Source organism: Pseudorasbora parva, chromosome 3 (assembly GCF_024679245.1).
Source record: "Pseudorasbora parva isolate DD20220531a chromosome 3, ASM2467924v1, whole genome shotgun sequence".
Classification (NCBI taxonomy): Eukaryota; Metazoa; Chordata; class Actinopteri; order Cypriniformes; family Gobionidae; genus Pseudorasbora; species Pseudorasbora parva.
In genome coordinates this window covers 50,671,711-50,696,411 of record NC_090174.1, presented here as the reverse complement: position 1 = coordinate 50,696,411, position 24,701 = coordinate 50,671,711, and the positions used below count along the sequence as shown (strand labels likewise).

Sequence of the window (24,701 nt, the reverse complement as noted above, 5' to 3'; positions counted from 1 at the left end):
GGATTATGGAGCTCAGGAATAGGTTATATTTCATTAAAATATGATTACAGAGTCTAGGTTTGGCATTTAGCAGATTAAAATTCTCTGGGCAATCACATTATTAAAGAATACCAAGGTTGTTTGCTCACAAAAAGGTATACTGAGCAAAATAATTATCAAATTACAAGACAATAAAAGCATATATGTGCATTAATATTGCATAAAACCTATGTTGAACCAGAAAATGAAGTAGTATTAGCTAATAATAAACATCAAACACACCACAATTCATTCTAAATAATCTGTTAGTCCAACAACAGAAATACCTAGTACCACATGTTAACAAAGCACAGGAAAAACACCATAAAGGTGTGCTGTGGTATCTGGCACCAATATGCTAGCAACAGATCCTTTAAGTCCTGTAAGTTGTGAGGTGGGTTATCCATTGATCGGACTTGTTTATTTTATCAATTCCCACAGGTGGATTGATTGGATTGAGATCTGGGGAATTTAGAGGTCAAGTCAACAGCTCAAACTTGTTCTGTTCCTCAAACCATTCCTGATTCATTTTATTTTGTGGCAGGGCACATTATCCTGTTGAAAGAGGCCACAGCCCACCAGGGAATAGCATTTCCATGAAAGGATGATGGCAGGACCCACGGTCTCCCAGCTGAACATCGCCTGAAGCATCACACTGCCTTCACCAACGTGCCTCCTTCCCATAGTGCATCCTGGTGCCATGTGTTCCCCAGGTAATCAACGCACATGCACCCACCATCCACGTGATGTAAAGGAAAACTTGATTAATCAGACCAGGGCAGCTTCTTCCATTGCTCCATGGTCCAATTCTGATGCTTACATGCCCATTCTTGGTGCATTCAGCAACAAACTGCGATGCATTGTGTATTCTGACACACACCTTTCTATAAGAAGCAGCATCAATTTGAGCTAACGTAGCTTGTCTGTTTGAAATCTTTGTCCTCAACTTTGAGGACAAAATTTTCGCTTGCTGCCTAATATATCACACTAACAGGAGCCTTGATGAAGAGATAATCAGAGATATTCACTACACTGTAAAAAATGTTCAATAAGTTATGACAATACATGTTTTTACATTGTTTTCACTCATCAAAATAAGTTAAGAAATGTTACACTTTTTTTATTAGTTAAACAAGATGTAACTCATTTTTTAAAGTCAGTTTAACGTAATTTAAGTTGAAATAACTTAAACATCCAAGTCGATTGTACTGCAAAAGTTCAAAATTTGCCTTTTTTAAAATAGTGTATGCCTGATATGGCATTCGCGGTTCAATACGCGCTTGTGAATTGTGTTTTAGTTTTTTTGTGTTGGTTTTGCATTAATTAATTAATTTCAACTTTTCTCCATTTGAAGTATTTCTCTCAGTTTATTTCAGCTCTGTTTGAGTGTGCCTGTGAGTCTACGCACTGATATGAGCAAATATCCAATCATAAGCAATAAAGTTAGGGAGTGTTTAGCCGTTTTAAAGCCTTGTCGGTTAAACGGTCTAAGTAGTCTTACTGCGCTAATATTGTCAAATAAACACAAAGTTATCATATATGAACACAGTCGGTTATGTCTAAAGTGAAAGTAAAATAGTGTGTCTGTATCAGCCGGATCTCACGAAAAATGCGTATAAATAGTACGAGTGTGCAATGTCGTGGAATGCATTTGCCAAAACTCATTTTGGCGTGCATATGATATGCTGTTTTTCGCGTGCATATGATACACACTTTATGGTGTATTATACATAGGAACCCCCCACCCCACTACCCTAAACCTACCCCAGAGAGCGTGTCATATATACACCATAAAGTGCGTATCATTTTGCACGCGAAAAACAGCGTATCATATGCACGCCAAAATGAGTTTTGGCGTATACATTCCACGACATTGCACACTCGTACTATTTATACGCATTTATGTGTGATCGGGTTGGTCTGTATATGAGATGCGAGCAGGTCTTCAATTGACAGCAGCAGCTTGAGCTTAAAAGGACAGTTCACCTCTAAAATTATGTTAATAAAACAACAAAATAAAAGACAGAAAAAATCACTCACTGCTCTTGAATAATAGCCTTACAAGCCAGACCCACATCAAGTTGTTTGGTCTGGAAACTCACCATAGACAGGGCTCAATCCGAGGGGCGGGATAAACGGTTGTCTTTCAAACTCCCTCTGCACGCGATAGGATGCGCTACCACCAACCAGAGCAACGAAGGTGAAACAGAGCTTGTTGATAGATTAAACATTCGCCGTATCCGGTCAGCAAAACTCCGAACACATCTTCCCTTTTTAAGAATGACTTCAGTGCCGTTCTTTGTTCTTTTCTCAGAGAAAAGCTTAACTCCTAGTCTTCCAGAGTCGCGGTCAAAGCTGATTCGAAAGACCGCCGTTCACCAGTTTCTGTGGTTACTAGAAGCACGCAAACGCAACTCGGCCGTCATCATTATGGCCCCGCCCACCGACTCTATACACGATGTGATTGGCCCGGGAAGAGTTAGGGGAATACAGCTCAGAAGGGAATTGAGAGTTGCTAGACGACACTCGCGGGCAGATTAAATTTGCTGCCGCTAGGGTGCGTCTAGATTTCTAGGTTACTTGAATAATAATAAATAAATAAAAACTTTTAATACAGTAGATTTTATAAAAGCTATGACGTCAATTTTAGCCACGGAGAGATGATAGAGCTAGAAAGCACATCTTGTAGCGTGTGTCTATTGCAGAGAATAAGTATAACGGTTACATGATTTGTGCAAAAAAATGCTTCTCTACATTATTACAGGACGTTTATAGGACAAGAAGCTTACTGCAGGCAAACATCTGAAGCATGTGCCCAGATGCATGTGCCCCCCCCCCCCCCCCATTTACATTCTCCTCTGCATTCAGCGAGTTCCTCTCCTCTTGACGCCATCACTTTTCATCCACAGCAACGTACTTCCTGCAAAGTACTTATAAAGCTTCTCTACTGCATGTTTTCATCTTTACTTTGAGCATAAATAAGTCATCTGTAGATTAATATGTAGAGCGGTCTCATCCTTATCTCTTTGACCTCGAATTTAACTCTGCACTGCCGCTTCTGCACTTGTACTTACACGCGTAGAACTCTGCAAAGCTCTCCAGCCTAACACTCACAGTACTACTGTGAATACTATAAGACATCATAGAAATGTTATATTCATTGTATTATAAATAAAATACCAATGCAACAGTTACATAATTGCCCATTTAAAGATTTCTTGGGGAAAAAAAACATAATAATAAAAGCATAACATATTAGCTAAATACGTCAAAGGCTTCATAAATCTGCTGCTGTGTTTTTTTACGTTAATCAAACAACAAAGGAAAAATAAATCACTCGTAAAATTTTCTATTTTCTATTTGATTATTTGTTCTTATTTTACTACTGACTTTTTTCTTGTCTTTAATAGTGTTTTAAATGTGCATTAATAAGGCTAGTATTTTTGCTGTAGCATCAAAATTGTCACAGAGAATATTAGCATCCCTTAACATCTGCATATGAAGAGATACAATGTGTCAGATGAGGACATTTTTTAATTTATACTGCAAAACAACATTTACAGATCACAGATGACTAATAGTCCACTAAAACAATGAGTGTGGCAGTTTATGCATGGGAATTTCTTTATTACAACCTCCATAAATTAGCTGTAATATCCGAGGACAGCAGGCAATTCACAATCACATTATCAACGCTAAACAAAATGCTATTTTTATTATGCTGAATGCAGGCATTTTTCAAATAGCAAGCATAAAATGTCCCTGTCTGACAGACATCACTAAAATACTGCAGCCCTGAGAAATCACAAAAGTATGTGTTTTAGCCCAAGGCTCTGTAAACAGTAAAAAGGATCTGACCATAGCTTGTGTGCTATAGCCTATAAACCTGTAGTCGCACCTTCACCCGTCAGTCATACTATGCACTGGGATTGGCAGCATTGATTTTGAAAAAAAGAGGTTAAAAGAGGAGGTATGCAGTTGAAGGAATGATATGTGGTCTAAAAGAGGATGCTGGTCCACAAGGACCACTTTCCAGCAGATTTGAGCTCCAATCTTAATTAAACTCAACTATCTGCAACTTACTAGTAATCCTGAATACTTTGATTGGCTTGTTTAGTTGCTAACCTTGTTTAGTTTAGCACCTGTGGCTAGTGGTTTTGCTTATTTACTAGCCTCTCAGCATTTTCACTGGCCATAATCTTGTTGTTGAGTTTAGGGGTGTGTGTGAGAAGATACACCAGGGCCGGCGTTTGCCATAGGCGAGCTAGGCGGTTGCCTAGGGTTACAATTGTGTTGGGGGCGCGAGCGCGCTCTAGTGCCGCCCTAGCCTAGAAATCTAGACGCACCCTAGCGGCAGCAAATTTAATTTGCCCGCAAGTGTGGTCTAGCAACTCTCAATTCCTATCTGAGCTGTATTCCTCAGAATCTGGACGGCCCAATCACATCGTGTATAGAGTCAGTGGGCGGGGCCATAATGACAACGGCCGAGTTGCGTTTGCGTGCTTCTAGTAACACAGAAACTGGTGAATGGTGGCAGTCTTTCGAATCAGCTCTGCCCGCGCCTCCGGAAGACTTGGAGTTAAGCTTTCCTCTGAGAAAAGAACAAAGAGCGGCACTGAAGTCATTCTTAAAAAGGGAAGATGTGTTCGGAGTTTAGCCGACCGGATACGGCGAATGTTTAATCAGTCAGCGAGCTCCCCTTCACCGTCGTTGCTCCGGTTGATCTAGCGCTATCCTATCGCGTGCAGAGGGAGTTTGAAAGACAACCGTTTATCCCGCCCCTCGGATTGAGCCCTGTCTATGGTGAGTTTCCCTGTCTATGGCTTGTCAGGCTAGTGCCGCCCATTACTTCCCATTAAGCATATAATCAGAACAAGCGAAATACAACCTAATGTTTATTAAACATGATCATCATAGGGCGCCCCCTCAGCCACACGTTAACTTACCCCTTTACTTATCAACCTGATTATTAGATTGAATTGATGGTGATTATTGATTATCGGTTCAGGCGTTAGGTCAGGCAAGTGCTCATCCCTTGCGCGTTCATCAAAAATGAGGCGTCTAAACCCGCGGATGCACAGGGACGGAAAAAGAGAAAGGAAGAAATGAAGAAGATCAAAAGAAAGCCTAGTATAGAGGTCAGTCTTCTTATCTCAGCCAATAAGTTGTCAAACAAAATAAATTTACTTAGTATTATCAATATTATCAACTAATATTAATTTGATTCATATTATTAATATTGTCACTAAGCTATCACTTGCTAGATTTCTTCGTATTACTACGTATTGCAAACATAACTTCAACTGACAATAATCTACAAGGATGTCATTTAAATATCAAAAGTCTAGTACATTATAAATGTGGATAACGTATGCATGCTAGTTATGAAAAGTACAAATGCATGGGCGTCGGAAGCAAAAAAAAGTGGGGCCTCTGTTTTTTTTTTTTTTTTTTTTTACTGGAGTAATGATAGATGCCATATTATTTACATTAAACACAAAAATACTGTCGTTTACTTAAAGATTGATTGGGCCAGATAAAATTACAGAATTTGCCAAACTCTCTATCGTGACTGTAGTGTAGGGGTAAGACGCATGTCATTAAGTTTTGACACGTCATTAAGGTTTGATTGGCAAAACTCCAGAGCCGGCCCTGCGATACACTAACATGAAAACATGACCCTAGACAACAGAAGTTAGCTAGTTGCCTATTAGGATAAAATTGCTTACAGCACGATCCCTGTGTAAATTGATATAAAAGCATTCTTACATAAACTGCTCAGTTCAGTGCAACAGTTTATGCAGGAATGTATTTATGGATTTCCAAAAAAATGATCATTCATTAACTAACTTCTGGCAGTCAATGGTACACATATTACACAAGTCAACTTATGGCGAAAGAGCTTGACCCTTGAACCCTTGAAGCATGAGTATTGACGAATGCAGAAGTGCAGAGGATAGAGCAAAACAAAACACTGGACAGAAATTAGAGTCTATGACGAGAATTTTTAAGAGAAATGGCAGAGAATTTCAATATAAGAAAAGATGGGCTTGAGTTTCTTGCCCAGCCCTATACACGAGAGGCATCAAAGGTTGCGATGCTCCTATACATCACATCAGGGGTTGCACAAATGTGCCACTTCACTTCAGAAGGTCTTTGTTAACTCCCCCAAAGCCGTGTGGAGCAGTTATATGATGGATAGATGCACTTGTATGGACTTCATAAATTAACCAAGTCACTGCCATTACCTCTTTCCCAGCCAAACACGGATTTTTCCATTATTTGGGAGAAAACGCTTCCCCGCCCCGGTTTCCGTGTTTTCTCTGTCAGAGGCTAGGAGGCATTATTACACATCTTCTGAATGAGTACAGAGCCTCCTGATCAAAACCCATGTGAGGAAGACACAGTAAAACAAGCGATCTTATGTAAGCAGATGCATATTTAAAATAACGTGGTCATCAAGATTAAACATTATTAAATTAAAACTTTAATGTAGCTGAATGAAATGTGGACCCAAGACGAGCTACAGGACTGTGCTCTTCTTGCAAGCATTAGGGGTGTTGATGGACTCGATCTAGTACATCTGTGTTTGATCATCACTCTGAATCTGATCTGGATGTAGTCATTCACAAAAACGTGATTTTCTCAGCTTTTTGTTCAAAATGTAGCATTTTTTATTAAACCCTTATTCAAGTGTTGATTAAATTATACATTTTTATTTTATTATTATTATTATTATTAAAAGAAAAGAGTCAGCTTTCTTTTGATATATTGCAATATATTCGATAGGCTATTCATTTTTTATGAAAATGATCAAAAACCCTGGCGGTGGCTGGCAACTTAAAAAAAAAAAAAAAAACATTGGCGGGGAAAGAGTTATAAAACTCAGACTTTTTTAATACAACTCCGATTTTATTAGTCTGAAAGAAAAATGACATACACCTATAGGATGACTTGAGGGTGAGTAAATCATGGGCTAATTTTCCTTTTTGGATGAACTATGTTAAGTGGTGTCAATCACAACACACTGGGCCAGCTAACCAATCACAACACATCCTGTATTTTGGAAGGAGGGGCTTCGTCATGTTCGGGCCACACGGAAGAAAGGAGGTGTAATAATATAAAATATGTGATTTGTATTTTTTATTTTTTGAATAATCAAGTATGAAAGCATATTCTAGTACACCCCAAAATCAAAATCAAGACTTCGTAAAAGGGTCCCTTTTAAGGACATAAATTATGTTTCTTGATCCCCCTTTTGCCTATCGATAATATTTAATGGCTCTCCCCCCTGCAGTGAAAATCCCCTCACCCAATCTGGAGCAACAGCTTTCCCTGTGTGAATTTACACACTTACACCCACACACTAACATGTTTGAAAGAGCCATGTAGTCTTAGTGAGTCAGTTATGGTGATGTTCAGTGTTTTAACTGCAGGTGGAGAACAGTCATCCTGAAATGATGCAGCACTAAGTATGCCGTAGGTTTAATTCCAATAACCAAAACACAATTCACATTAGGTGTTAAATCACATTACGTGTTAAAAGTCTCAAATCCCAGCTTTATGTATAAACTGTATGCAAACAATGACTACACTATAGACTAAGTCAGGGTTATTATTGTTAAAGTAGGCATGAAACAAAAGTTATGATTTTTTTCCATATCGTGAGATATCTTTGCAAAATACTTTCTCTAACTAATAAAAAGCGGAGGATTTGATTGGATTGTTGTATTTGCTATTGCTGTGATGTCATGTGAGTGAAAGCTGCACCAGTAAGTATATCATCAGAAAAGAGAAGAGATGCAAGAGAGATGGACGTTATTTAAAATAACTACCAGGGCACATGAATTAGAAAAATAATGATGTCCAATAATAATTTGGTTAATCTAAAACAAACTGAAATTAAAATTACTAAAAACTATATAGATATTTTTTTTTATGAATAAAATGTACAAAACATGTACAACAAAATCTTGAAAAGGAAAATGGAAGATTTAAAAATAAAAACAAATGAAAGGATCTCAGTAATATTAAACACTTGCATTTACTCGTTTAGAAGACACATTTATCAAAACTACAGAGTCTCAAAAAATTCAATTCTTGGATTGCATGATTATTGAATATTTCTTATATCAGCTAGACTGTACTAAACTGAGCATGCAACTATGGCTTACATTCAGTGCATAAAAAAAAATATTATGATAGTTTCAACAATGACAGCTGTGCAAATATCATTCAAAGATATTTCTAACAGTCCTCTAATACCATGTAGTTTTGCAGCCATAGCAGCATAAGGAAGGTTTGATTGATCAGGCCATTAAAGCAGTTTTTTTTCTTTCCCAGCAGGTTGCTGTTTTTCCAATCCTTTATTTTTCTCCCTTCCTCAATTGCTCATGCAGTTGCTCATGCAAAACACCATGCAAAACTGATGTTACCAGCCGTATTTTTCCACAAAATGTGCATGAATACATCAAATAAATCCACGTAAATCCTTCTACGTGTTATCATAAATAAAAGCACTGCTGCATTCAGGTGAGATAGCAATTTTGCCAAAACAACAGTACAATGTTACATCAACACTTGAAAAAAAGATAAATTGTAATCTTTGATTGAGTACAAATATTCACATACATATTATATATATATATATATATATATATATATATATATATATATATATATATATATATATATATATATATATATATATATATATATATATATACGTGTGTGTGTGTGTGTGTGTGTGTGTGTGTGTGTGTGTGTGTGTGTGTGTGTGTGTGTGTGTGTGTGTGTGTGTGTGTGTGTGTGTGTGTGTGTGACACATATACACACACCGATCAGGCATAACATTATGACAGCCCTGACCTGTCGAGGCTTGGACTCAACTAGATCTCTAAAGGTGTGCTGGGGTATCTGGTACCAAGATGTTAGCAGCAGACCTTTTAAGTTCTGTAAGTCGTGAGGTGGGGCCTCCATGGATCGGACATGTTTGCTCAGCACATCCCACAGATGCCCGATTGAGATCTGGGGAATTTGGAGGCCAAGTGAACACTTAAAACTTGGTGTTGTGCTCCTCAAATCATTCCCAAACCACTTTTGCTTTGTGGTAGGGCACATTATCCTGATGAAAGAGGCCACAGCCCCCAGGGAATACCATTTCCATGAAAGGGTGTACATGGTCTGCAACAATGCTTGGGTATGTGATATGTATCAAAGTAACATCCACAAGATAGCAGGACCCAAGATTTCCCAGCAGAATATTGCCCAAAGCATCACACTGCCTCTGCTGGCTTGCCTCCATCCTGTTGTGCATCCTGTTGCCATGTAAGCATAGTGCACATCGATGCACATTCACCCAGCCATCCACGTGATGTAAAAGAAAACGTGATTCATCAGACCAGGGCACCTTCTTCTTTTGCTCTGTGGTCCAGTTCTGATGCTCACGTACCCACTGTTGGTGCAGTGTTCAGTAGTGAACAGGGGTCAGCATTGGCACCCTGACTGGTCTGTGGTTAAGCAGCCCCATACCCAACAAACAGCAATGCACTGTGTATTCAGACACCTTTCTATCTGAACCAGCATTAACTTCTTAAACAATTTGAGCTCATGTCAAACTCAAAACTTGAAGGGAAAATGTTCACTTGCTGCCTAATATATCCCATCCACTAACAGGTGCCGTGATGAAGAGATAATCAGTGTTATTCACAGGTCACAATGTTATGCCTGATCAGTGATATATATATATATCAGTTTTTGTGATTTAAAAACGTATTCAAGTATTTGTATATAGTCAGCCACCAAATGTGCAAGTTCTCCCACTTAAAAAGATGAGAGGGGCATGTAATTTTCATCATAGGTACACCTCAACTATGAGAGACAGAATGAGAAAACAAATTATGGTGGAAAAAAAAGTATTTGGTCAGTAACAAAAGTTAATCTCAGTACTTTGTTATGTACACTTTGTTGGCAATGACAGATGTCAAACATTTTCTGTAAGTCGGCACAAGGTTTTTACACACTGTTGCTGTACACACTGTAGTTTGGCCCATTCCTCCATGCAGATCTCCTGCATCACTGCAAAACAGTGATGTTTTGGGGCTGTCGCTGGGCAACACCCTTTTCAACTCCCTTCAAAGATTTTCTATAGGGTTGAGATCTGGAGACTGGCTAGGCCACACCAGGAGCTTAAAAAAATGCTTCTTACAAAGGCACTCCTTCATTGCCCGGGATGTGTGTTTGGGATCATTGTCATGCTGAAAGACCCAGCCACATTTCATATTCAATGCCCTTGCTGATGGAAGGAGGTTTTTACTCAAAATCTCACAATACATGGCCCCATTCATTCTTTTCTTTACACGGATCTGTCTTCCTGGTCACTAGGCAGAAAAACAGCCCCAATTATGTTTTATTTGATGTTTAATACCCCCATGCTTCACAATAGGCATGGTGCAACTCAGCATTCTTTCTCCTCCAAACACAACAAGTTGAGTTTTTACCAAAAAGTTCTATTTTGGTTTCATCTGATCATATGATATTCTCCCAATCCTCTTCTGGATCAGCCAAATGCTCTCTAGCAAACTTCAAACGGGCCCGGACATGTAATGGCTTAAGCAGGGAGACACCTCTGGCACTGCAGGATTTGAGTCCCTGGCGGCGTAGTGTGTTAATGATGGTACCCTTTGTTACTTTGGTCCCAGCTCTCTGCAGGTCATTCACTAGGTCCCCCTGTATGGTTCTGGGATTTTTGCTCACCATTCTTGTGATCATTTTGACCCTGCATGGTTAGATCTTGCGTGGAGCCCCAAATTGAGGAAGGTTATCAGTTTTCTTGTGCCTTCCATTTTAGAATAATTGCTTCCACAAATTTCTTTACATCAAGCTGCTTACCTATTGCAGATTCAGTCTTCCCAGCCTGGTGCAGGTCTACAATTTTGTTTCTGGTGTTCTTTGACAGCTCTTTGGTCTTGGCCATAGTAGAGTTTGGAGTCTGACTGTTTGAAGTTGTGGACAGGTGCCATTAATACATGTAACAAGTGGAAGCCAGAAATCTTTCTTTTTTGTAGGTGACCAAATACTTATTTTCCACCATAATTTGGCAATAAATTCATTATAAATCAGACAATGTAAAAAAAAATTTCTCATTCTGTCTCATGGTTGAACTGTACCTATGATGAAAATTACAGGCCTCTCATCTTTTTAAGTTATCTAACAAAAATAATCTATACATACATTCAAATGACAGAGATGCTTTTCCATACAATGTGGGCTGCGCTATGTCATGTATTCACTTAGCTTCACTATGATAAGTAATGTTACACTTTCATTGCTCTAGTTACTACCTGCAATCTAGGCCATTGCTCAAGTCTGAATTTGTACCGCTGGACAGGGCAGGCAGCTGCGGGCAGTAACAAGATGAGAGATGGACTCATCCGTGTGAAATAGAGCCAAAGCTGGCTGTCCAGTTATCATAATTTGACCTGGAACAAAGCATGACAGAAACAGACACCTAGATTAAGACATATTGCCATCTCACTCTCTCTCTCTCTCTCTCTCTCTCTCTCTCTCTCTCTCTCTCTCTCTCTCTCTCTCTCTCTCTCTCTCTCTCTCTCTCTCTCTCTCTCTCTCTCTCTCTCTCTCTCTCTCTCTCTCTCTCTCTCCATAAGACTTCACATTAACCTTAAACACTTCCTTTTCATTCTGGTTCCAGTCTAGATGCAACTTTCTTATTGAGATCATATAACTCTGCAAAAAAACAGAATTTGCCTTGTCATTGCACCATGTTTTCACTGATAACATCTCATCAGTAGAAGGAGTGTTGATAGATCTCAACATCCTTTTGATCTAATTCCTGCTAAATAAAGGCTTGAAAGAAGGACAATCCATTGATTCTTTTATACACATTCTCTCAAACCGTTAACACTCTCTTGATACCGTACGCACAACGTGCCAATGCACTTCATTCATTTGTGATTGTTCAATCTCCTTACAGTTTCCTGTTTCATCCTATTCTGAGTCAATAATAAAAATGGCTCCTTGATGTAGCTATATCGATTTGTTTTCTTTGGTTGGCGACAAACTAATTTGTAAATTAAAGCTTGACCTTTTTAAGATAGACTTTTCTAGCGCCTGCATAAAAATATGCGCCTTTGTAGTTTGAGCAAATAAAACAATTAGACCTTCGGGCAGAGAGACCAAAGAACAGGGTATCCTGGATATCTGCAATTAAAAATACATTAAAGAGAAATGGCCATCAATGCACTGCCCCTTCTGGACATCAAAGACCTTTGGAGAATGACTCCTCAATTAGCCAAGTAACACATCAACAACTGCAAGAGATTTCGGTCAGAGAAACAAACCACTCTGAGGCTCAATGCCCTTGCTGAATGCAACTGGTTGTGCAAAGACCAATACAAACACACCATATATAAACCTCATGCAATGATGTCTTCAAACTATACAGAAGCTGGAGAGGCAATTATTTGCTTCATACACTAAATATTTAAAAGTGCAGCATAGTAGAATGATTTCTGAAGGATCATGTGACACTGGAGTAATGATGCTGAAAATTCAGCTTTGCTATTGCATTTATCCAAAGCGACTTACATTGCATTAAAGGTACACATTTTACATTATTGTTCTGGCTTTCCCTGGGAATCGAACCCATGATCTTGGCGTACGCTAGCAACAGGCTCTACTGGTTAAGCTACAGGAAAGCTCATACAGAAAAATATGATCACATGAATAAATGACCATTTAAAATATATAATAGAAAACTGTTATTTAAAAAATTATATATTACAATATTTCTGTTTTAATGTTTAAAATAAATGTACATTTTACAGACTTAAAGGGTTAGTTCACCAAAAAAAATGAAAATCTGTGACCTTTCCATTCACCCATTGACAGTTACGCAACTACCGTGTTGACATTTCAAAAAGTTCATAAAAAGATCATAAATCTAATCCATATGGATTGAGGGGTTTAGTCAAAAAAAAATTGAAGATCCATGATCACTATATATGAAGAACAGATTGAATTAAGGCTTTTATTCACATCAATAAACATTGATCAGCAACAAACAAAAGTGGAAAAGTGAAACCTGCTTGATGCGCAAGAACAAATCTCAATCGTTTCTTGCGGAGGTCAAACATGCTGCATAACACACAAGAATGAACCTAATTGGTTCTTGTGGAGCTCAAATGTGATGCGTAACATGAGAATGAACCTCATTGGTTCTTGCGGAGCTCAAATGTGATGCGTAACATAAGAATGAACCTCATTGGTTCTTGCGGAGCTCAAACGTGATGCGTAACATGAGAATGAACCTCATTGGTTCTTGCGGAGGTCAATCGTGCTGCATAACACCCGAGAATGAACCTCATTGGTTCTTGCGGAGGTCAAACATGCTGCATAACACACGAGAATGAACCTCATTGGTTCTTGCGGAGATCAAACGTGCTGCATAACACACGAGAATGAACCTCATTGGTTCTTGCGGAGATCAAACGTGCTGCATAACACACGAGAATGAACCTCATTGTTTCTTGCGGAGGTCAAACGTGCTGCATAACACACGAGAATGAACCTCATTGGTTCTTGCGGAGGTCAAACGTGCTGCATAACACACGAGAATGAACCTCATTGGTTCTTGCGGAGGTCAAACGTGCTGCATAACACACGAGAATGAACCTCATTGGTTCTTGCGGAGGTCAAACGTGCTGCATAACACACGAGAATGAACCTCATTGGTTCTTGCGGAGGTCAAACGTGCTGCATAACACACGAGAATGAAACTCATTGGTTATTGTGGAGGTCAAACGTGCTGCATAACACACGAGAATGAACCTCATTGGTTCTTGCAGAACCCAAACGTGATGTGTAACACACAAGAATGTTTGTTACTTGCAAAATTATGAAAGTGAGAACTGCAAGCCAACACGTTCATTTTAATTTTTCATGTTTCTTACCAAATAAGGAGGAGATACATTTACCATGATTCTCTACCTACAGTACGTGATAAATAAACCATTATCGTTGTGTTTTCATTCTCATAACAAGAAGAGGTGCAAAACAGTTCCTTCCCCTCATGCAGAGTGAGGGTTGGATTTGTGATGGCTTGGATTGTGCAAGTCAGACAGAGATATCTTAGGTAACACATGTTTGTGTACAGGAGCGTGAATGATTGAGTTTATCAGCGATGCAAGCAGGAAGCATCATTGTCAAGACGCACACACAAAATGAATTGTGATTTACACACAGTTTGAATCCCAACAACTAAAGCGGCTTCAGGATAGCAATTGCAAGGCAACCTCTATCATCTACAATGGCTTAAATGAGAGACAGATCCATCAGACTGATAAAAGCAACTTTTGTCTAGAATATTTTGGAGGAAGAAAATCTTATTTAATGTTTAGTTGTTACAGTTAATCACAACAAACCATGCTAGCTATCAAAAGAAAATCTAGATATGGATAGTCTATATTATCTCCTCTTAAACACTGGATCTGTGCTGTCGGTCATGTTCTAAATATATAACTTATTATGAATGACCATTAATAATACAGTGCTGTTGCTAAGGTCGTTTTCCCCACATATAAAATACTCCTGGACTGTTACTGCATTATTAACATCCCTACCATTAACACTGTCCTAGTGGGCAGGGATGCTATTCCACACAGTGATATTTCCTTTGTCTAACACGATGCTTTTTCACTGCTAGCTATTGACTCTATTAATGTGATTCTTCCCTGAAGGGCGTTGTAATGTTAAAATGTGGGAAGTGATTCAGCCACTGGGCTATTTATAAACCTGTTTCTTTGTATAACACAATCTGAAAATCAACCCTGCAGTGTAGATGGTTTTAAAGGGCCATGGTGTTTGTGGCAGCAAAAGGTAAAGTTGCCTTTTCTTGAAGACCACTCCAAATTTGACTTTTACAACAAATTCTGTTCACCCTCATGTTGTTCCAAACATATATTACAAACCTTCCTTCGCTACTTTTGAACATAAAAGAAGATATTTTGAGGAATATTTAAACTGTTTTTATCCATACAATGAAAGTCAATGAGATCCTAGTCTCGCATAGTCAGACCTTCAGACTGACGGCAGAAGCTCTGGACTCTGGACTGCTTTCATTGGTCAAGAACGGCCCAAGAGGACGTTTGACTGACATGTAACATGTAACGCAACAAATCACAGTTTTGTTCCATGTTTAGAGCCTTGAAAATGTAAATTTGATGTCCCTGCAATAGCAAACTGGCGTGCATCTATAAACAAGAACGTTGTGCAAGTTTACTGCAACTATGGAGCCACGAACTTCACATATTTTTGAAAATCCAGCGTTAAGTTGATCCTGGTAAGCGCTCATTCTCACAGTTGTAAACAAGACAGTGTTCCAACGCACCACACGTCTCACAGACATCCTGTAGAATTCAACCAATCAGATGACGACCTCAAAAGTCCTAAAGTGTTTCCAGAAAAGTGTGTCATATGCATCAGACCTTCAACAAACGGTCTGTGGGTGTTGTGACGTCTGAGGCTGAGACTAATTGGATCCAAATCAAAATTGAACCCAATTAACTTTCATTTTATTGAGAATCTTTTTGTTTTGTTTATGGTTTAACACCATGCCATCTACCACGGCTATATTCATAGTGCTATTTAAAGTCATATAGGTTTGGAATGACATTAGGGTTAGTAAATAACCCTATATCTCATGGTTGTTTAACAATTTTGACTAATCGCATCCAAAAAAAGGTTGTACTTAACGGTTGTGTAATTAATCGTTAAACAGCCTTATGTCATTCCAAACCCGTAATATCCTTCGTTCCTCTTCGGAACACAAATTTAATTTGTTCTACATCAGAATGTCAGCTCAGTATTGGCCAGCTCCTGCGTCAAATATGGACTATTTTAACAATGTCTTTACTATATTTCTGGGCCTGGAAAGTGGTCATAACTATGCAGTCTTTCGGGGTTCATAAAGCTCTCGATATCTTAATTATAAAATATCTTAATTTATGTTCGGAAAATGAACGAAGGTCTTAAGGGTTTGTAACGACATGAGGGTGAATTTTCATTTTTGGGTGAACTAACCCTTTAAGAATATTTGGAATTTAATTGCTTTATATTTGTAGTGCAAAAATCATTTAAAAAAATGTTCCTTGAAATAAAATACACATTAACTTTAACATTAAAATGTTTTTACTTATTTTATTTCAGCTATTCCCAAAGAAACATTTGTCATTTTAATTTAGTTTAACTTTATAAACTATATTCTAAAAACTATGTAAAAAAAAATATTATTAGTAATAATAATAATAATAAACAAAAATATAAAAACAAGACAACAATTCTAATGGAAAATATATGAATAAAAACAATGCCTCAATGATACTAAAATAGCATTGCCACAAAAAAAACAAAACAAAACAAAAATGCATCTGAAAGAAATGAAATTGCAGCCTTTTTAGGAGTAAAAAAGGGAGTAAAACAAATGCCTCTGCACACTGCAGCTTGCCTAGATGTCTATTCTTATCTCAACCTCCAAGGGCATATTCTGTGTTTAAAGTCATTGCAGCTTACTCACTTTTTCGGCCTGTAGTCCGGAATGTTCCTGTCCAAGGAGATGCGGTCACTTAGTTGGGCATTGTAGCCGTACTCCTCGTACCTCCCTTCGCTCTCTCGGCTGTCCTCCCCCAGCGTGGCAGCTGCACCGCCCTGCCCTAGACCTCCAGGACCCTCCACCAGTCCCATGGGTTTGGCTAGACCTGCGAAGCAATGGGGGGGAGATGATGTTTGACTTCAGTTAACATAACAAAGGTCAGCATATCCCATAAGTATGGTAAATCAAAACTAGGTTCATTACTGAGGGAGTACCACACGCAAATCACAACTGCGGAAAGAGAGTATGGGCGATAATTGGATGTTGGACACCAAGACACCACCTTCGCCTTTTGTCACCTCTTTCATAGAGACCTCCCAGGGGGGAAAGGTGCAAGCAAGTGAACTGTATTTAAAGGGTTGTCAGTGCGGAGTAAGACTTCTTTCCCTTTGGAAATTCACCTTAAAAGGTCTAATCTACCCTCTCGCTCCATGCTAATTAGAATGGGATTGATGCGAGGGCTGTTTCTGGCACAAGGCACATCAAATCTGTGTAGTTTGAAACCCAAAGAATATGACAAAGAAGAATTACACAGAACGTATCTAGTAAAATCCAGACGGTTGTTCCTAATCAGAATCATTGGTCAGAATAATTGACGTTATTTAAAAACCTAGATTTAAACCTTTGCTCTTTAAAGCTCTTTAAAGCAGATGAAATACGTGTTACATCCATTGAATATGCCGTTTCATTTTGACATTTAAAAGAGCAAAATGATGTGTTTCACTGAATTATTAACAGCTACATAAAAATTCTATCACGTTTCAGATATAAGTGTATGATCCAAGGGTGTTCGTTTTAAAGCCTTGAATAACAAAAGTGTTCTAAACTGGTACTAAAAGAGAGAAAAATCTGATTATATTTTACTTGCTTTTTTCATAAATTGTGTCATTGAAGTTCAAATATATCAACATATATTTAAAAAAAACATCTTCATTAATAGTTCAAATGTGTCATGTTCTAAGCTGCTCCACAAAATCAGTCAAAGCTCGGCAAACATAAACAGCCTAAACTAGTTAAGTTAATAATGTTACTTGGCATTAATACACATGCACATATTTATTAAACAAATGTGTTTTATCATATTGCTGTGGTTGTTGTTTTCTAAAAGCAATTAGTGTATACTTCATATATAACACAAACACAGTTAAAATGACTTAAAACAATGCATAAAATACATTTCATGCAGTATTAGTTTTAGACCGAACAAGGCCGTTATAGGATATACAAGAGTGAGAAATAAGAGTAACAAATATAACTGTTCAGTCTATTATATTTCAGGTATGGTGAACTTTTGAACAAGATGAAGATGTCGAAAATGTTCTTATTTTGTTTTAATATTGTTTATTTATTTATTTTTACATGTACTACTGCCCTCCAGAAGCAACAACATATACTTACATGTTCCCAGTACAATTTACCTGATCTTCAAATTTAAAAGGTTTTCACCCCCCGGCTCTTAATGTGTCAGGTTTCCGTGTGGAGCATCAGTGAATATTTGAACCTTTTTTATAAATTCAGCAATTTTTTTTTCTTGTGGACTATATGTAAACATCTCAGGACTGTACTAAATAATGCATTTGTATTAATATCTTAATTTGTTCAAATTATTCAAATTTTCCCACTATGGAAGTGAGTAAGTAAGCTACTGTCAACAGGCCGGTTACCAAAATTCTTTAAAATGTCTCCTTTTGTGTTAAAAGGAAGAAAAGAAACTCATACTGGTTTGGAACAACTTGAGGGTAAGTGAGGACCAAATTTGAGGGTGAACTACCCATTTAACTGTGGAAAATACATAATTGGTGAACTGCATCATTCTACTGTACTCAGGATTAATATTTCAGCTCATTATGACTCTGGATGTTCATGTTTCTCAAGACCACACATTTGTAACCTCATCTACCAGGCCAAAAAGCTTCTCTGATCATAAGCTTATCCTTTTACAAACATCATTAGAATTGATATGATATAATTACATAATTCTTCGGAATGATTTTTGAGAAGGGATTTGGCTCATGGGGGTAACCGTGCTTGGCAATAGAATGTACAGATTGTGTCTTGGAATCCAAACCAGTCTGTTCCACGAACACCAGTTGGTGCAGCATTAAACCGTATTCCACCCTGAACCCTAAAGCAACCACAAATGGCTGGGTCCCAGCCAATCTAGAGAAAGTATTCCAGGTCTGTCTCTCTTCCTGGAAAGTTGTGACCTCCCAGAGTGTTGACTTGACATGGAGGCTGGTGTTCTTGCAAGCTTGAGCTGGAATTGTAATGTCTCTCTGTAACCGTCTGAGGTTTTGTGTCTCTTTCACTGTCATTGTTTTTGTCATTGTCTTGAAGGCTGCCTCTGTTGGCTGTTTTGAGAGAATTCTATTACACAGCGGCCTGGCATTTTGACACTAATCCCTGAGAGCCAGCTGTCTATGGCAGAGAGAAACTGCATATCACAGTGACTTAATGCACCGGTCTGCTAACACAATGCAAAATGTTATGGTGAAACATAATATTTTCATGAACATCATTTTATAGTATAACACAATGCTTTTGCTTGCATATCTCTCTGCTGAAAAACAAAAAGCAAAACAGTTTAAAACATTCTGAACTGGTTTGCTGGTTTAAAAGGGTTTGGTCACTTGTCAAGTACTGGCCAACCAACAAAACAAACTGAAAACTAATTTGGCCAGGCTGTAAGACCTTCTAGACCAGGGGTCTCCAAACCTGCTCCCTATTGTCCTGTGGAGTTTAGCTCCAACCGTAATTAAACACACCTTAACCAGTCTTAAGCAAAGCCGCTGAAAGGCAAGCCATCAACAATTAGCATGGAACAAAGGGAAGGAGACCGGAGGACGTTTTTTTTTAATGGATGCCAATGGAGAAGAGGTTTCACTACACTAAACCACTTTTGTGAGGAAATAACTGTTTAACATGTAAACATGTTTTATGCTAAACAATACTTTTTGGGGGGAAGGATATGTCGATTTTACTATGATAAAAAAGGTTATTTTATAAGAGAAGTAATGTTGTGACAGGTAGGAATTATTTACGGCATTACCCAACCCAGGCTCATTGGAAATACGTGACTCTGCCTACATTTTTGCAACACCCCAAATATGTACCTCCAGGTATGTTTACCGCACTTTTTGGGTGAAACGTCAACCGGAGGCGCTCCATTCCCAAATATTTTTTCTCCATTCCCAGACTGATCTCATGAAATGGTGTATGTATGACACGCCAATTCGTATGCCATTTTAGCGTGCTATCAAGGCGCATAATCGCTTTTTAGCGTGTTTATTAAAGCCGTTAAATTCTATCCCCCTACACTGCCCCTACACCTAAACCTACCCATCACACACACACACACACACAGCCCCTAAACCTACCCATCACAAGAAACATTCAGCATTTTTACATTTTCAAAAAAAACAATTTAGTATGTTTATAAATCCATTTACCTTGTGGACACACACACATATTCAGACACATTTTGAACGCGTAACTCAAATCCTTCCCTAAATCTACCCATTTGTGTATTATAAAAACAGGATATAACAGGCAGATACGACTGCATGCATAGTTTATTCAGAAAGTACAAATATCCCAAGTGTTCCGAGGCCAAACGATTGATTTCTGTGAAGAAAATCCCCAAAAGCGATCAGAACGTTGAGTCCATCCATTAAAGATTAATAATAAATGTCAAATATTGCCACCGGAAGAAGCGTCACGTCAGCTTTGACAGCATTGGCTGTCGTGTGTCTCGTGACCAATTGCGTCATTACGTCAGCTTTGATAGTAAAATGCCATTGGCTCTCGTGTGTCTCGTGACCGATCGCGTCATTCAACTTGTGTGTATCATTTGAATTCGAAATATGAATGAACGAGTGCGTGTGTGTTCTGTTCGCAAAGGAGCGCGATCATCATTTCAACGACTAAAACATTAAGATCATCTCTGTTCTTCACATGAAGATATCGTATGACTTCAGAAGACTTGGAATGCAACATGAGTTAATACTTTTATACAGTTTTTTTGGTCAGTTTTTGTGACTGTACATTTGCCTGTTACTGTTATGTGTTTTATATTGTTGACAGTGGGTAGGTTTAGGGTAGGAGTGGAGTTAGTTTCTCCAAAATATAAAATTAGGCTATAAATATTCATTCTGTGAGATCAGGTTGGCGCGTGTATGTTTACACAAAGTCATGATGTCATGTTGCACATCTGGAATGGAGAAAAAATATTACCATTTAGCGCCTCTGGTGGACGTTTCACCCAAAAAGTGCAGGTAAATGTACCTGGAGGTATATATTTGGGGTGTTGCAAAAATATAGACAGTCACGTATTTCCAATGAGCCTGGGTTGGCATTACCATAGAATTTAATAATAATATTGAGTGATATTGTGTATTGTCTAAAAGTAAAAAAATACAGATGTTTTCTCTCTTTGGCTTTCAGATTTTACCAGTCATGACTTAAATAGTAAATCATATGATTTTAATGAATCAAGAGCGAATAAATCATTTCATTATACATATTGTGTCATATTGCATGTTGTTTATTGAAAATAAAAGAATCCACTTTATATTAGGTGGTCTCAACTACTATGTACTAACATTTAAATAAATCATTTAAAGGGTTAGTTCACCCAAAAATGGAAATTAGATGTTTATCTGCTTACCCCCAGTGCAGCCAACATGTAGGTGTGTTTGTTTCTTTAGTAGAACACAAATGAAGATTTTTAACTCCAATGTTTGTTTTTTTTATATGAGAGCCACTATGAGAGTAAAAAACACATACATACAAATCCACATTAAACCATGTGGTTCGTGATGATACATTAATGTCTTAAAACATGAACGATCGGTTTCTGCAAGAAACCGAACAGTATCTGTTATTTTTTTACCTCATAGCAGACAAATATTATCTAGTGTTCCCATCCGTCAGTACTTCCGACGAAGAAGGTAAAAACATGGAGCGATCATAGAAATGTGTACATAGATGCCTCATTCGACCAATCCGCGCATGCACTAATTAGGTATCTTTATATATATCTGATCGCGGCGGGTTTTGACCTTCTTCGAATATAGTGGCCTTTAGCTCTTCTGCATTGTTGGGTCTTGCATATCGCATCTTCCTCTTCACAATACCACATAGATTTTCTATGGGGTTAAGGTCAGGCGAGTTTGCTTGCCATTTAAGGACAGGGATACCATGGTCCTTAAACCAGGTACTGGTTGCTTTGCACTGTGTGCAGGTGCTAAGTCCTGTTGGAAAATGAAATCTGCATCTCCATAAAGTTGGTCAGCAGTAGGAAGCATGAAGTGAAAAATTTCCTGGTATACGGCTGGGTTGACCTTGGACCTTTAGAAAACACAGTGGACCAATACCAGCAGATGACATGGCACCGCAAACCATCACTGACTGTGGAAACTATACACTGGACCCCAAGCAATGTGTATTATGTGCCTCTCTTCTCTTCCTCCAGACTCTGGGACCCTGATTTCCAAAGGAAATGGAAAATTTACTTTCATCAGAGAACTTAACTTTGGACCACTCAGCAGTCCTTTTTGTCTTTAGCCCAGGCGAGACACTTCTGACGCTGTCTGTGCATCAAGAGTTGCTTGACACAAGGAATGTGACAGCGAAAACCCATGTCTTGTATACGTCTGTGCGTAGTGGTTCTTGAAGCACTGACTCAAGCTGCAGTCCACTCTTTGTGAATCTCCCCCACATTTTTGAATGGGTTTGTTTCACAATCCTCTCCAGAGTGCGGTTATCCCTATTGCTTGTGCACTTTTTTCTACCACATCTTGCCCTTCCCTTCACCTCTCTATTAATGTGCTTGGACACAACAGCCAGCCTCTTTTGCAATGACCTTTTGTGTCTTGCCCTCCTTGTGTAAAATGTCAATGGTCGTCTTTTGGACCGTCAAGTCAACAGTCTTCTCCATGACAGTGTAGCCTACATACCTAGACTGAGAGACCATTTAAAGGCGTTTGCAGGTGTTTTGACTTAATTAGCTGATTAGAGTGTGGCACCAGGAGTCTTCAATATTGAACCTTTTCCCAATATTCTAACTTTCTGAGATAATGAATTTGGTATTTTCCATAGTTGTCAGTTATAATCATCAAAATTAAAAGAAATAAACATTTGAAATATACAGGTCCTTCTCAAAAAATTAGCATATTGTGATAAAGTTCATTATTTTCCATAATGTAATGATAAAAATTAAACTCATTGCACACCAATTGAAATATTTCAGGTCTTTTATTGTTTTAATACTGATGATTTTGGTATACAGCTCAAACCGTCCTATCACCAAAATTCCTATCTCAAAAAAATTAGCATATCATGAAAAGGTTCTCTAAACAAGCTATTAACCTAATCATCTGAATCAACTAATTAACTCTAAACACCTGCAAAAGATTCCTGAGGCTTTTAAAAACTCCCAGCCTGGTTCATTACTCAAAACCGCAATCTTCTGTAAGACTGCCGACCCAACCCTGTCCAGAAGGCCATCATTGACACCCTCAAGCGAGAGGGTAAGACACAGAAAGAAAATTCTGAACGAATAGGATGTTCCCAGAGTGCTGTATCAAGGCACCTCAGTGGGAAGTCTGTGGGAAGGAAAAAGTGTGGCAAAAAATGCTGCACAACTAGAAGAGGTGACCAGACCCTGAGGAAGATTGTGGAGAAGGACCGATTCCAGACCTTAGGGGACCTGCAGAAGCAGTGGACTGAGTCTGGAGTAGAAACATCCAGAGCCACTGTGCAGAGGCGTGTGCAGAAAATGGGCTACAGGTGCCGCATTCCCCAGGTCAAGCCACTTTGGGCTACAGAGAAGCAGCACTGGACTGTTGCTCAGTGGTCCAAAGTACTTTTTTCGGATGAAAGCAAATTTTGCATGTCATTCGGAAATCAATGTGCCTGAGTCTGGAGAAAGACTGGGGAGAAGGAAATGCCAAAATGCCTGAAGTCCAGTGTCAAGTACCCACAGTCAGTGATGGTCTGGGGTGCCATGTCAGCTGCCGGTGTTGGTCCACTGTGTTTTATTAAGGGCAGGGTCAATGCAGCTAGCTATCAGGAGATTTTGGAGCACTTCATGCTTCCATCTGCTGAAAAGCTTTATGGAGATGAAGATTTGGTTTTTCAGCACGACCTGGCACCTGATCACAGTGCCAAAACCACTGGTAAATGGTTAACTGACCATGGTATTACTGTGCTCAATTGGCCTGCCAACTCTCCTGACCTGAAGCCCATAGAGAATCTGTGGGATATTGTGAAGAGAAAGTTGAGAGACGCAAGACCCAACACTCTGGATGAGCTTAAGGCCGCTATCAAAGCATCCTGGGCCTCCACAACACCTCAGCAGTGCCACAGGCTGATCGCCTCCATGCCACGCCGCATTGAAGCAGTCATTTCTGCAAAAGGATTCCCGACCAAGTATTAAGTGCATAGCTGAACATAATTATTTGAAGGTTGACTTTTTTTGTATTAAAAACACTTTTCTTTTATTGGTCGGATGAAATATGCTAATTTTTTTAGATAATAATAAAATAACAATAACAATAAAAGACCTGAAATATTTCAGTTGGAGTGCAATGAATCTAAAATATAATAAGTTTAATTTTTATCATTACATTATGGAAAATAATGAACTTTATCACAATATGCTAATTTTTTGAGAAGGACCTGTATCAGTCTGTGCGTAATGAATGAATATAATATACAAGTTTCACTTTTTTAATGGAATTAGTGAAATAAATCAACTTTTTGATGATATTTTAATTATATGACCAGCACCTGTACATTCAGATAGCCTGGATGCCAGCTGAATTTAGCCTTGTCCACAACATTTGAGTTTGGGAAATTCAGTCTGGACCTGATCCGTTGTGGAGCAACTATGCCTGAACAAGAGCTGTTCGAACCAATTAATTTGTCAGGGCGGGCTTTATAAAATGATGGACAGATGATCAACAGTAACGTAAGCATTCACGTCACCAAAGTGCTTGGGTTGAATTCATTCTAA

The 24,701-nt window shown here is 38.6% G+C and overlaps 1 protein-coding gene across 1 annotated transcript in view; it reads right to left on the bottom strand.

Moving 5' to 3' along the window:
* Positions 1–24,701, bottom strand: part of galnt9 (polypeptide N-acetylgalactosaminyltransferase 9) — a 157,978-nt gene that overhangs the window by 123,455 nt on the left and 9,822 nt on the right. The window contains exon 2 of the mRNA XM_067439384.1: positions 16,610–16,790. Within this exon, the coding sequence (XP_067295485.1) occupies positions 16,610–16,790 (181 nt within the window). The remainder of the gene's footprint in view (positions 1–16,609; positions 16,791–24,701) is intronic.